The 16,104-nt window shown below is 44.0% G+C and overlaps 1 protein-coding gene across 3 annotated transcripts in view; it reads right to left on the bottom strand.

Moving 5' to 3' along the window:
* LOC143815615 (potassium voltage-gated channel subfamily A member 3-like) overlaps positions 1 to 13,871 on the bottom strand; it is a 150,390-nt gene extending 136,519 nt beyond the window's left edge. For 2 of the 3 annotated variants that reach the window (XM_077295001.1, XM_077294999.1), the window contains exon 1: positions 11,049 to 13,871. In XM_077295001.1, coding sequence (XP_077151116.1) covers positions 12,112 to 13,692 — 1,581 coding nt within the window. In that variant the 5' untranslated portion in view covers positions 13,693 to 13,871 and the 3' untranslated portion in view covers positions 11,049 to 12,111. Of the gene's footprint in view, positions 1 to 2,305; positions 5,305 to 5,810; positions 6,755 to 11,048 lie in introns of those variants that run through there. The other variant, XM_077295000.1, reaches the window with a different exon arrangement.
* Positions 13,872 to 16,104: the final 2,233 nt, after the last annotated feature.

Raw genomic sequence — 16,104 nt, 5'->3', positions numbered from 1 at the left:
TTTAAGATTGCGCATACAGTACAGACCAAAAGTTTGGACACACCTTCTCATTTAAAGATTTTTCTGTATTTTCATGACTATGAAAATTGTACATTCACACTGAAGGCATCAAAACTATGAATTAACACATGTGGAATTATATACTTAACAAAAAAGTGTGAAACAATTGAAAATATGTCTTATATTCTAGGTTCTTCAAAGTAGCCACCTTTTGCTTTGATGACTGCTTTGCACACACTTGGCATTCTCTTGATGAGCTTCAAGAGGTAGTCACCGGGAATGGTCTTCCAACAATCTTGAAGACCACAAATTCTTACAGTCTATTGAGAAGGACTATCAGCTGTGTATCCACCAGACTTCTGCTCAACACAACTGATGGTCCCAACCCCATTTATAAGGCAAGAAATCCCACTTATTAAACCTGACAGGGCACACCTGTGAAGTGAAAACCATTCCTGGTAACTACCTCTTGAAGCTCATCAAGAGAATGCCAAGAGCGTGCAAAGCAGTCATCAAAGCAAAACGTGTCTACTTTGAAGAACCTAGAATATAAGACAAATTTTCAGTTGTTTCACACTTTTTTGTTAAGTATATAATTCCACATGTGTTAATTCATAGTTTTGATGCCTTCAGTGTGAATTTACAAATTTCATAGTCATGAAAATACAGAAAAATCTTTAAATGAGAAGGTGTGTCCAAACTTTTGGTCTGCACTGTATTTCTGCAACCACATTATTTTAGTTCTGTATTTTTCTTTTTCCACCTAAAAAGATTTCGAACATTTTTCAATGGATTTATACAGATTATGGATGTCATTAAAGGTGGAAACAGTTATGAAATGATTCTTTTTGGTATATTAACTTTTTATATCCACTGTACAGAACAAGCGATTGAAGGGTCACATCCCCTAGGTGGCGAGCCTATGGCACACGTGCCAGAGGGGGCACACAGAGTCCTCCCTGTGGGCAAGCACGCCATCACCGTTACGCATAAGTGGAACGGTGCCAGCGGGTAATGGGCCCCACGACGCCAGTCCTTACTTCAGCTGGATCTGCGTCCTCGGACACACATCCAGCTGGAGTGTATTGGAGAGCACGAACTTGCTAAGTCCGTGCGCCGCAATACACGATTGGCCAGCAGCTGACACGTCGGCGAACACGGAACTGGGCGCATGGCAGTGAAGTCATTGCCTCCCATCGATTGGACGCTGAAATAAAGCTGCCAGCTTCAGAAGACGACGCGGTGGGGGATAGGAAGGAAGGTGAGTAGCAATGTTTGTTTTTTCTATGCGTTGAACAGCATTGCTGGCAGGAAGTTGGACATATACCAGAATGGGGGAGAATATACAATGATGGGGTGACATTTACAAGGACAGGTGCATATATACCAGGATGAAGTCATATACAAGGATGGGGGAGCATATACCAGGATAAAAAGGCATATACAAGCATGAGTATATACAAGATGGGGGAACATATACCAGGATGAAGGGCATATACCAGGATAAAGGGCATGTACCAGGATGGGGGCATATACAAGGATGGGGGTGCATATATACCAGGATGAAGGGCAAATACCAGGATGGGGGAGCATATACAAAGATAGATGAGTATACACAAGTATGGGGGCATCATATGCAAGGATGGGGGAGCATACACAAGGATGGGGGCATATTCATGGTTGGGGGAGCATATACAAGGAAGGGGGAACATATACATGGATCAGCTAGAATAAACAAGGATGAGAGAGCATATACAAGGATGGGGAGTCATTTACAGCTCTGGCAAAAATTAAGAGACCACTGCAACAAAAACCCTGTTATGGGCAGCCCAATCTCCAGACCTGAACCTCATTGAAAACCTCTGTAATGTAATCAACAGGATGATGGATAGTCACAAGCCATCAAACAAAGAAGAACTGCTTACATTTTTGCACCAGAAGCAATGTGAAAGACTGGTGGAAAGCATGCCAAGACGCATGAAAGCTGTGATTAAAAATCATGGTTATTCCACAAAATATTGATTTCTGAACTCTTCCTGAGTTAAAACATTAGTATTGTTGTTTCTAAATGATTCTGAACTTGTTTTCTTTGCATTATTTGATGTCTGAAAGCACTGTTTTTTTAATTTTGACCGTTTTTCTTTTTCAAAAGAAAAAATACAAAATGTATTGCTTGGAAATTCGGATACATGTTGTCAGAAGTTTATAGAATAAAAGAACAATTTACATTTTACCAAAAATATACCTATAAAGACGAAAATCAGACAAACTGAACATTTTGCAGTGGTCTCTTGATTTTCACCAGAGCTGTACTAGGATGGGGATGCATATACCAGGAGGGGGGGACAGCATATACAAGTTTTTTTTATTTTTTCTTTATATGCATTGAACAGCATTGCTGACAGGATGAGGGACATATCCCAGGATGGGGGAGCACCTATAATGATGAGGTGACATTTACAAGGATGGGGTGACATATACAAGGATGGAGGCATATACACCAGGATGAAGGACACATACCAGGATTGGTGAGCATATACAAGGATGGAGGCGCATATACAAGCATGGGGGCATCATATGCAATGATGGGGGAGCATATACTTGGATTGAGGGAGTATGTACAATGATGGGGCATATACATGGTTTTGGGGACCATAATATACAAGAAAGGGGCAGCATATAAAAGGATGGGGGTGCATACGCAAGGATGGGGGGATATACTACGATGGGGGAGCATATACTAGGATGGGCGAGCATATGCCAGGATGGGAGATCACATACCAGGATGGAGGAGCATACACCAGGATTGTGGCATATATCAGGATCGGGCGCATACTACACCAGGGTAGGGGGCATATACAAGGATGATAGGCATATACCAGGATGTGGGTGCATATACCAGGATGGGAAGAGCATATACCAGGATAGGAAGCATATTCCTTTTCAGCTGCAGTCTGGTACCCCTGCTCCTGTCTGTGGCTGCTCTGCATTGCCCCAGTCTGGTCTCTGCATGAGTTGTTTTTTCTAAACTAAAACCTCAGTATTTGGGTTAAAGTTCGATGTTGGCACTTTGAGATAAATAAGTGGGTTTTGGGTTGAAGTTTGGGCACTCCGTCTCTAAAATGTTCGGCATCACTGCCCTAGGGTGCTTAAATATAAAGTAAAAAAAAGATCAAATAAAAAAAAAATATATATATTTTCTCCCTCATTACAAATAAATGTAAAAGTAAACATAGTTGGTATTACTGCATCCATAAAAGTCCTGGATATATCAAAATCTACAATATTTAACCACTGCTATAACAGAAAAATAATCGATATTATTCCAGAATTGCTGTTTCACTCACTTCAAAGTTGTTTGAGGGCTTTATTTAAGGGTTTAACCTGAAGTTTTCATTGGCGGATTTTAGTGGTAAATGTGATTTTTTGATCACTCTCCAATTTGTTTTCTTTTGGACGGGGGAGATGAACAAAAAATGGTGATTCTTTTCTAGGTGTTTCTTTTATGGCATTATAAGGGAGTATAACAGATGTGTAGGCCAGGAGGATTGCAACCATACCACATTTTTAAAACACAATTCTGGCGTTTTGATTCTATTTTTCTTTATTTTTGATTTTGGAAAAAGTGGAATGATTCAAAGTTTTATAAATTATTCTTTTCATAATCATTTTCATTTTATTTTTAGTTCACCAATGGGAGTTAAACGTATAATCACTAAATCACTTGGACAATATACTGCAACGCTTCAGTATAGCAGTTTATAGCAACAATGACAATCTCCTTTGAAGCCTAGTCGCAGGCTGGGCTTCATGGCAGTACTGAGAAGCTGGTGATGGGTAACTTTAGTTGGCATCGGCATGGTAATCTGTCAGCACCACACAATCTCATTGCAGGGAAGCTGATGTGCTCCCACATACAGTCGAACCATTTAAATGAAGCTGACAGCAATGGACAGAAGCATTCGTATAGTAACTGCTGTTAGAGGCAGGCGCTGGCTGTATAACACAGCTGGCACTAGCCAGTTCTTGAGCCCCCTTTTTAGACCTGCATCCAACATACCATTACGTCTTATTTCCGGCAGGGGTTTAAACATTGAAAACATAACGAGAGAACAAGAGAGCATGTGACTGATTCACACTGCCTTTGATTTCTGACAGACAGCACTATGGTTGATAAGTGACAGTTCTGAGAGATGAGAAATGAACGCTAGGAATTTTAATAGGCCTCAATCAGTCATCTGTTTTTCCTTACGTGCAAGAAAGGACTGATTATTTTTATCAGAATGTGGTCAAATTTTGATCAGCTTGTGGACAGAGTGTCATCTTGTTTTCTTGTACGTGGAGCAAAAAAAAAAAAAAAGTTTCTCAACCTTCTATGTCAGTCTATTAAAGTCAGATAGCACTCTGATGTGGATATCATCCGAGAGCGGTTCAATTTGACTTGCATTGACGATTTTGATCTGACCCTCAGACATGTCTCCGTGGACTGACTGGTCTGAGAAAAATCACAGAAATGTGAATGGCCACATAGAGCATCACACATACGAGTGATATCCATGAAAATCACATAGAACTCATACACGAAAATCAGCTTTAATGAGCCCTAAAGTTTACAAGAAGCTTACAAATAGTAGTGCAGGACTAATGCTAACCATTTACACAGTCCCACTATCGTTATTGTCCAAATAAAATACCTCCAAGCGATAGCTGCCCAGAGTAAACTAACTTTTAGGATGGTCATCAGATAAATTTGGACTACAACAAACAACTCTTCCAGTAATTTATCATTGACTGTAATCCAGTTTCTTAGTAGAAAAAAAAGTTCTTTTCAGACGCTCCTAACAATTTTTAGAAAAGTGGGTCTTATAGACTGCACGTCAGAGATCTAGACATGCTCTAATTTCATACGTAGTTCATGAGCGTTCATCCTATGAAACGCAGCTAGAGGAGCACATACATAATAAGGGTACAGACTATAATTGAGTCATCTCATTGTTTTATAATGAACAGCGGCAGAGTTGCACCTGTGTCCTCAGAGATCAGGAAAGGTGAACGGTCGGTAGTACAAGACTACAGGACCACTCTCCCTCCTTCTGATACATTACCGCACACTCAGATGTATAGGAAGTTGCTATTTCTATTTTCATCTATTAGAGAAACTTTTGGTAAGTAGGCGATTTGAAGACAATTATATGGTTTCCATCTATAAATGTCACATTGGGTAATGGCTATGTAATAATAGAGCCGGAAGCCTCGAGGGAATTCACATATCCTGTGCCTGCTTCTCTTCAGCAGACAATAAGGCTATGTGCACACGTAGGAAATGTGGTGCAGAATTTTCTGCACTAAATCTGCATCTGCAGATTTGATGCAGTTTCTGTGCAGTTTCTATGCAGTTTCTATGCAGTTTCTGCGCAGATTCTATGCAGTTTCTGTGCAGTTTCTATGCAGATTCTATGCAGATTCTATGCAGTTTCTGCGCAGATTCTATGCAGTTTCTGTGCAGTTTCTATGCAGTTTCTGTGCAGTACAATGTAAATCAATGGGAAAAAAAAAAAGCTGTGCACATGGTGCAGAAAAATCTGCAGCAGAAACGCTGCAGAACTGCACAAAAGAAGCGACGTGCACTTCTTTGAAATCTGCAGCGTTTCTGCGCAGATTTTTCTGCACCATGTGCACAGCTTTTTTTTTTTCCCATTGATTTACATTGTACTGTAAATCACAGTGCAGTTCTGCAGCGTTTCTGCAGCAGAGAAATCTGCTGCAGTTCTGCACCAATTCTGCACTAAATCTGCATCGTGTGCACATACCCTTAGTCTTTTTTATCACATCCTATGGCTTTAATCAGAATACAAATTACTACAAACCTTGGTTAATGGCAGAAATAGGATTTTTTCACAGCTGTTTGCTCGACTGTAGCATCATTCCTGAAGCCATTTCAACAACAGAAGTATTTGTAAGAATTACTATACTTATGCCTTTAAATAAATACATTATTATAAGGATGTCTAGAAAATAAAAAAAAGCTTCAGTGCCACATCTGTAAGGGTTATATTAGCCAATCCTGTCTGCACTTGTCCTGCAGTGACGACATGCTGAATATACACACCTGACCACTGCAGTCACCGATGTTAATAGTGACTGGCAGTAGCAATCATTATGCATATTATGTTCAAGTTATTCCTACAAAGGTAAGAAGACCCCCAGGCACTATCGATGTGGCAGCGCTGGAGAGAAAGGAGTGCGATTCACCATGTGAGTAATGATCATATCTTTGTTTCATTGGGTGAAGCTGATTCACACATTCTACAACGTATAGACCTTTCATTCTGGACATCAGAGGAGATTCAAAATTATAGACTTCATCAATACGATCACAAAAAATGTTGGCTATTTCCCTTTTACAGCAATTAGTTTGCATTTAAAGGGGTTGTCCAAGTTCTGTTCACTTTTTTAAGGCATAGATGTTTTTCAAATGAAGGCACTCCCATGAATCCAGTGCAGGCCCCTCTGGAGGTCTGTTGCAGTTCCAAAAGCATATGGGGGTCAAAAGGACTACTGAAGTCTGCACTTACAGTAGCTTCAAAGGTCAGGTAATTGGATGGAGCGCATCACTGGATGTTTCTTTGATGATGTGCTCTTCTAGCCTCCTGACTGCTGTAGTCAATATCCGGTTTCAGGGGTCCTGTTGACATTTGAACCCCGCAGACATCACTTCCGGCTCAGACTTCCAGAGCAGCCGTTGCTAAATTCACTGGAGTGAAGGAAGGTAAGTACCTGTTTATTAAGTTAACATGATACATACCTAAAAATTGTTCTACAGTTTTGGAAAATCTATTTAAAGGAAACCTGTTGCCACGAAAATGAAATCTAATTTGTACTCACCATGTTATAGAACAGGGGGAGCAGAACTATATATATATATATATATATATATATATATATATATATATATATATATATATATATATATATAGTTTTGTGAGAAAATATTCATTATAAGGCCAAGTTCACACACAGTATTTTGGTCAGTACTTTACATCTATATTTGTAAGCCAAAAAAAGGAGTGGATTAAAAATGCAGAAGTGGAGCACATCACATTTCGATTATACTTTTCCTCTAAGGGTGCAGTCAGACAGCAGTATAACACGGACGACTATCACATCGCAATGCTCGGACTGGCAGTTGGCGTTCCTGACCAGAAGATGACAGCGGCATAGAAATTCATGCTGTTACACTCGGGTCAGGAGAGCCTAAGGCCAGTCCGAGCATTGAGATGCGATAGTTCATTTTGTATGGTATCTGATGGCACCCTAATTGTTCCACTCCTGATTTTAGCTTACAAATATTGATGTAAAATACTGATGTGTGACCATAGTTTTACCCTTTTTACCATCATTTCAAGCTTGCTCTTTCTGGAATTTTCGGTCTAATAGGAGGTCTTAGCAGTGACCGACAGCTTTTTTTTTTTTGTATAAGTGTGCATACAGAGATAGCTGTCAATCACTAATAAAACCACTTACTAGCCAGAAAGTCCCAGAAAGAGCAGAGTATTAAATGATTGGGGCCCCCTTCACACATCCGTACGTGTTCTATCCATGCTTGTGACGGATACAACATGTACCCATTATAATCTACGGAGCTATTCACAGGACCATTATTCTTCATGGATCGTGTATCCGTGCAAAACTCACAGAGACGTCAGTTTATCTCCCCTTTCACAGATGAAAAGGGCCAATTCAAGTCTGTGGGTCTATGAAAAACACGTAGAGCACACGGATGGCATCAGTGTTCAGTCCGTGTGCTGTCCATATTTATCATTGCAAACGATAGAAGATTTTAATTTATTTTTTCACCCATCCTTGAAAAGCAGACACCGATGGTAAAAAACTGACACACAATGGCACACTGATCCAAAGCACTGATGATAACAGGACCACTTTGAAAGTACGCGTTTTTTTAACAGGGATATGATGCCCACATTGCTATATACTGTGTGGGCTGTGCAATATACTACGTGGGCTGTGCAATATAATACGTGGGCTGTGCAATATACTACGTGGGCTGTGCAATATACTACGTGGGCTGTGCAATATACTACGTGGGCTGTGCAATATACTACGTGGGCTGTGCTATATACTACGTGGGCTGTGCTATATACTACGTGGGCTGTGCCATATACTACGTGGGATGTGCCATATACTATGTGGGCTGTTCAATATACTACGTGGGCTGTGCAAAATACTACGTGGGCTGTGCAAAATACGTGGCTGTGCTATAAACTATGTGGGCTGTGTTATATACTGCGTGCGTGGGCTGCTATAAACTACATGGCTGTGTTATATGCTATGTGGGCTGTTATACACTCCGTGGGCTGTGCTATATACTATGTGGCTGTGCTATATACTCCGTGTGCTGTGTTATATACTACATGGGCTGTGCTATATACTCCGTGGGCTGTGCTACGTACTACGTGGCTGTGCTATTTACTACGTGGGCTGTTATATACTACGTGGCTGTGCTATATACTACGTGGCCGGCCGCGAACAATCAGCGACAGGCGCAGTCCTGCCGCTAATTGGTCGCGGCCGGCCGAATCCTGTGTATTAAATGTATTATTCTAAAATCTTCATAAATAAACTACATACATATTCTAGAATACCCGATATTTTTTTTTTATTCCGCTCTTTCTGCACTATAATATGATGCCCGCAGAATGGACTGTATTTTCATGACATATTCCATTTAAGGCAATGCATGAATTAAATCTGAAAGACAATTTTCCATGATGAAAACATCTCTTCACGGCTGCTCATCGGGGGCACTAAATAACCGTCGATTTAATTTTTCCCCATGGTCAGTTGTTTAATAGACTGTTTACACAGGCAGAGTGATGGATGTGCACCGAGCGATCTGTAGCTGTAGCACAATAGGCTGCCTTAGGGTACTGTCACACAGTGGCACTTTGGTCGCTACAACGGCACGATCCGTGACGTTCCAGCGATATAGTTACGATATCGCTGTGTCTGACACGCTACTGCGATCAGGGACCCCGCTGAGAATCGTACGTCGTGGCAGATCGTTTGAAACTTTATTTCGTCGTCAAGGGTCCCGCTGTGGCGGCATGATCGCAGCGTGTAACAAAGGTGTGCACGATATTCCCAATGTCCCGTATGACTTCTACATCGCAACTACGTCATGAAATTATCGCTCCAGCGCCGTGCATTGCAAAGTGTGACCGCAGTCTACGACGCTGGAGCGATAATCAAGCGACGCTGCAACGTCACGGATCGTGCCGTCGGAGCGATCAAAGTGCCACTGTATGACAGTACCCTTAGGCTAGGTTCACATTGCGTTAATGTGTGCACGCTAACGGACAGCGTTGCACGGCGAAAATGTCGCAATTAACGCCGTGCAACGGGTCCGTTAGCGCACCCATTGACAGCAATGTAAATTTCGCCTGTAGCGCATCGCTAGCGCGTGCCTTTTCGGCTCGCGCTAGTGATGTGCCGTTCTTTTGTGACGCGCCGCGGACGCTGCTTGCAGTGTCCGCGGCGCGCCCGAGGTCCGTTCCCCGCTCTCGCAGATCTCTGCTAGAGCGGGGACGTTAACACGACCCCTAAACGCGGCCCCGAAAAAAACATTGCGTTAACGCAATCCGCTAGCGCTAAACGGATTGCCCCAACGCAATGTGAACCTAGCCTTAGTCCTCGAGTCCTGTTTACACAGGATTTAGCACTGCAGAGAATGACGATCTTTTGCAATGCTCAGCGGATTTTTCTTATCTGATGAACAAGCGTTTTGCTCAACCATTGGCAGCCTGTTTCTATGGAAAGATTATTGTGAAATGAGTGTTCTTAAAGAAGCACTCATTAACTTTTTTTGTAAACCTAAGTAAAAGTGTAGTGTAGGGTCAGTGTGCTAATATACGCACAGATTTCCGTCTTGTAGGGTATCAAGCAGTGCTCTGTTCCTCTTTTAATTCAAGTAACGACATCTCAGACTCTCCAAATCACAGTGCTCTGTGGAAGTGGCATTTACAATGTAAGTCTACGGGACAACAGAACGAGACTCCATAAGATTACACTATAAAAGAGACTTCCGGCTCCATGTGTGAGAGCAGTGTGATCTGGAGAGTGGATTGCTGTCATGTAACTCAGGAGAGAAGCGAAATAGCACTGGATACTGGAGAGAATGGCAGTCAGTGAGTATGTAAAAACGTTGACTGACATTTACACAGGTTTACGGGGAAAAAGGTTAATGGGAGTGCTCCTTTAAGTTAACTTACTCATGCACGATAATCGTTCAGTGCAAATGTACCCTAACCCACCGCCAGTCACCTCATTCCTCCTTGCAGACCTCTGGTGTATCTGCCTGGAGAAAAGAATAGGAAGTTAAAATTCAATATTCCCAATTCTTTCCCCTCACATTACCTGTTGGGAGTTGTGCTACACTGCCATTAAAAGTGCCAGAACTGTGCCTGTCATGTGAATAGTCTATCACATTAACCACATACACCACTTACCCATTTGTTACATTATTTCCATACACCAAGTCTTTTTGAACACTTAAATGGCTTATGAGAGTAAAATAAGATGTCACCTATGGTGATGACATGCTGATCAGTGGGTGTCCCACCAGATGACAGATTGAGGAGCTTTAATCCCAGCATTCGGACCCCCCATGATCAAAAAGGTAATAAGTAAACCTGGCAAGTCACATGGGCAAAAGCGCAGCACTATAAAACCTCACAGTAGAACACATGTGATATTTATATGTCACATAAACGAGTAACATACCTGAAAATAAGCTTATGAGCCTACTGGTAAGGAATCAGATCATAATTACCCATCTCACAACCTATATGTATATAAACATATCTACCTTATCCTACTATATAGCTGTCACCACCATGGTCTGACATCTCCACCAGTCTGGAATAACTTAGTGTAGGTCCGGGGATATAAGTTATACATGACTAAATGTTATGTCTACAAGCAGATGTGTGCGTCCATCCATGTTAGCCACTACACATTCGTGAACTCACCGTTCTCAGGTTCTATCACTCCCCTTGGTGAAGGGGTCTGCGGCGAGGTTACATTTCTAGAGTTGGCTACTTCCAGCCCCTTCTTCTCTTTGTAAGGCTTGTTCATTACTGTAGTCATGTAAGTGCTGATTTGTTTCCATTCCTAAAGTGCTTTTCTTCTAATGCTACAATTTATTTTTGTCTGAATGGGAGAGGAGGGCTGTATTTCCCATCCCTAACCATGATATGATGGAGGGCCACCAATGTGTTCTTTGCTTACACCCTCGTCTCTCTTGGAAGCATCAGGGTGCCCTTCACAGTGTGGGGTTGGATTGGTTCTCCAGATTCCAGGTGAGGATCAGCTCTTCATACCTACTCTGCAAATCTCACTGGGATTAACTTTCTCTGAGCATTTTCCCAACAGCAGCGTCTGTGTTAAGTTGGAACCATCTGGAAGGTTGGTATGGAAACAGGGATGCCATGACAACTGGGTTTCTCAGGAAACCTATGTTGCTATGGAAACTGCATCACTCGGTCAGAATTAGTAACTTCCGATGAAAAGCAAGTCCAGCAGTTTAATCTTCTTCTGACATGTAGACTGTCACAGCATAACAACAGCCACAGTGCGGGGGGGCAGCTCCAGCCATAGGTCTTGGCACTGCTATGGAATGGGAACACTTGTTGCAGTTTTGGATGCTGCTTAGTCTAGGTTATCTATCAGCAGCTGACTTCTAGTGGTCACCGCCTGTCAATAGACTAGTATCAGACAAGGAAGGATTGTGTCCTTACACTAAGTGCGATGATAGTAAATCCCAAAAGAAGAAATGTGCCAAATTGAGGTATAATGATCCAAAACAAGCATGTCTGAGGTTACTAAAAGCAGCACTTCTGAAGGGGGAGCAGGTACCTAGCCTCTCACCCCAAAATAATGAGGATAAAGAAATGTGCAGGCTCCGCGGGTCAGCCCCTCTGTGATATGCTAGAGCTTCTTCCCAGAAAATGAACACTAAAAAGTGGGACAGGCTGATGTCGATGGTAGTGACATTTCTAGCGTTGGACACATCCATGACCCCTACACGACTTATTACACATCTGTAAAGATCTTCTTGATATTGACACAGTTTGGGTTATTGGTGGTGCAGTTTGCAGTCTTAAAGCTGGGCTGTGTGAAGGGTCCAGGGCTCACCCCTTCTTCTATGACCATGTACTCAGATTTGCTCAGGGTGGAATTACTGCGGGTCTTTTTAAGGTCCTCATTAGAGGACAAGTGCTGGCAGCTGCCCACATGGAGGTACTGGGCTTGTTCTTCCCCTTCAGTCTCCCTGTGATAGAAGTAGTTGAAGTTGGAGACTATGACAGGCACTGGTAGGGCTATGGTGAGCACACCGGCAATGGCACACAAAGAGCCCACTATTTTACCCCCTATGGTGACTGGGTGCATATCCCCGTACCCTACAGTAGTCATAGTGACCACTGCCCACCAGAAGGCGTCTGGGATGCTGTTGAACCCTGAGGATGGGTCATCAGCCTCAGCAAAGTACACAGCACTGGAGAACAAGATGACTCCGATGAAGAGGAAGAAAATGAGCAGTCCCAGCTCCCTCATACTGGCCTTGAGGGTCTGACCCAAAATCTGGAGCCCCTTGGAATGTCTGGAAAGCTTGAAGATCCGAAAGACTCTGACCAAGCGTATCACCCTCAGGATGGCCAAGGACATGGCCTGCTGCCCATTGCCCTGGCGCTCAGCAAGCTCAGTGCCCAGGGTGATGAAGTAAGGGATGATGGCCACGATGTCTATGATGTTCATGATGTTCTTGGAGAAGGTGGCTTTGCTCGGGCAGGCGAAGAACCTGACCAAGAGCTCAAAGGAGAACCAGATGATACATAGAGTCTCCACCACAAAGAAGGGGTCGGTGAAGGAGCTGGAGAGGTAGGGACCAGTGCCATTCCCAGCTGGCAGCACCGGCCCATTGTACTCCTTGTCGTCCCGGAACTCGGGCAAAGTCTCCAGGCAGAAGATGACGATGGAGATGAGGATGACCAGCACGGACACAATGGCGATGCCCCGGGCAGGACCCGAGCTCTCCGGGTACTCGAACAGCAGCCACACCTGTCTCTGGAAGTCATTGGCGGGCAGTGGGCGCTCCTCTTCCCGGATGAAGCCCTCGTCCTCTCGGAACTTCTCCATGGCCTCCTCGCCCAGCTGGTAGAAGCGGATCTCCTCCGAGAAGATGTCGATGGGCACGTTCACGGGTCGGCGGATCCGGCCCCCGGACTGGTAGTAGTACAGGATGGCATCGAAGCTCGGACGGTTCCTGTCAAAGAAGTACTCGTTCCTCAGGGGGTCGAAGTAGCGCATCCTCTTCTTGGGGTCGCCCAGCAGCGTGTCCGGGAACTGGGCTAAAGTTTTCAGCTGCGTCTCGAAGCGCAGCCCGGAGATGTTGATGACCACCCGCTCGCAGCACTCGTGCTCGTCCTGCTCGTAGGTCTCGGAGGAGCGGAGCCCCGGCAGCGCCGCCGCCTCCTCCAGGAGGTTGTCACACGCCACCACCGTCATGGTCTCCTGCTCCCCGTCCGTGTAGCCCGGGTTCACGATGTTGCTGTTGGTGCGGTGCCTGGTGGAGGACGGCGGAGGCGAGTGCAGGAGGCTGAGGTGCTCGTCCATAAAGCTGAGCGGAGCAGGGGAAGCGGCGGCCTCCTCGTTCAGCCCTCCGAAAGAGCCGGCGGCTCCCCTCCCCGCTCCCCCTGGTGCTTCAGCCTCCGTCACCCCCGAGCTGGCACGGTCCGTTGTCTCTAGCGTCTCCGGCAGCCGCTCTCCGGTTATATAGGCTTCCCGCCTTCGCCTCACCTTTAGCCACGCCCACGGTATGCCCCGCCCACAGAGAGCCGCTGCTGGCGCCCAGCGACCACCTGATGCTGACCTGCGCGGCGGCTGCTAGTGTGGTGGTACTACAAGCGTCAGCGTGCCCTGCGCCCACTAGTGCTGCACACAGAGGGATATACTGCCGCCTAAAGCGCAGCGGCTTCATCAGCCCCACACACGGCGGAATGTGACCGACAAGGCGCTGTGCAGACAGGCGCAGCCATTGTGGGGCCGTACAGCCGGCTGCTCCGCACAGAATGTGTGCCTGCCCGCTCAGCCTGCGGGGTCCTGGGGGTGGCTGAGCTGCCCGTGCCGGCATGGCCTCCTCACACAGCTCCGCAGCACACGGGGTCTATGGAGCACTGCTCCGGGGGCTTCTATACAGCCTATGGGTGGACACATGCACACAGACTGACAGCTAGACACACAGCTCCATGCACACATAGGTACTATGGACACATCACTACACAGACACACGTTATATATACTTATACATGGAGACAGACAGTGGGGGAAATAAGTATATGATACACACTTTCCTACCTACAAAGATCTGTGTGGAGGAGTGCAGTGTGTGCAAACATGGTCCACAACTACAGGAAACGGCTGACCTCTGTAATAGCCAACAAAGGTTTCTGCACCAAATATTAAGGTCTTTTTTATGTATCAAATACGTATTTCATGCAATAGAATGCAAATTAATTATGTAAAAATCATGCAATATGATTTTCTGTTTTTTATATTTAGATTCTGTCTTTCACAGTTGAAGTGTATCTACAATAAAAATTACACACCCCTCCATTCTTTGTAGGTGAGAAAACGTGCAAAATCCGCAGTGTATCAAATACTTATTTTCCCCACTGTATATACATACAGTACAGTCATACGCACTTGCATAAACATATACATTTTATAGATACACACACACAGGCATATAGACCCACATACATACACATGCGTAGATACACACATGCATACATATATATATATACATAGCTACATAGACACATACACACACATACATACATAGATACACACATGCATACATATATAGACACATACACACACATACATATATAGATACACACATGCATATACATACATAGACACATACACACACATACATATATAGATACACGCACACATGCATATATACCCACATACATACACATACATACACACATGCATACATATACATACATATATATATATATACATACTTAGATACACACATGCATATATATACATAGATACAAACATAGATACACACATGCATACATACATAGACACATACATTACATACATAGATACACACATACATAGCTACACACACGCATTCATGCATAGACATACACACACATACATACTGTACATATATACATAGACACATACATAGATACACACACACATAGACACATGCATTCCCATCATCTGGCTCTTTGATCTGACTCTCTCATGCAGCTGATGGAATTGTTCTCTTTCTGGTTCACACTTTACTGAAGCTCAACATGTTTTTGTAATTTCATTTTTTTAAATACATGTTGTGCTTCATATTCTAAAAAAGCCCCAAGTGCCGAACACCTTAGTATAATTACCATTATGATTTCTGCCCAGCTCTTTATGTTATTTTTTTCAGCTAGAAATATCATAGTGGATGAGGCGTGGCTATAATACGCTCTTGTGGGCAGCTTGTCATCACTTAACATGTGACATGAGCCCCCTACAGAGGGTCCCCCCAGGTAAACGCCATCAGAGCCATGGTAATGCTGTGGCCTGTACAGTAGATGTGCGCAGAGATCAGCACCGAGGCCAGCGAACAGGCACTTTCCAGTAAGGACATTGTTCTGCAAGCTTCAAGTGGCTGTGTGCTGCTATCATATGCTCTGCTGAAAGTGGATATTATACAATCACAGCTAGGAAGTCTCCAGCTGCTCGCATTCTCTGTGTTGTAGACATATGTGTCACCGCACATCTGCACCATATTGTGTTTGTGTCAAAATCAGCCCAATACAAATACAAGAGCAGGATTAAAGGGGTTGTTCCAACTAAATAACCTTTAATTCTGCAGCAGATCGGAGTAATAAGCTCTGGACACCCACATGATTCCTCTAGAATGACTGCTCTGTAGGGTGTGTTGAGCCCAAGTCCTCCAGAGAGTGAGCGATTCCTTATGGAAGCTCCCTGCTTTGGACAATACAGGGTGACCTAGGCAGA

Source organism: Ranitomeya variabilis, chromosome 3 (genome assembly GCF_051348905.1).
Source record: "Ranitomeya variabilis isolate aRanVar5 chromosome 3, aRanVar5.hap1, whole genome shotgun sequence".
Classification (NCBI taxonomy): Eukaryota; Metazoa; Chordata; class Amphibia; order Anura; family Dendrobatidae; genus Ranitomeya; species Ranitomeya variabilis.
This window is presented reverse-complemented; position numbering and strand designations above follow the sequence as displayed.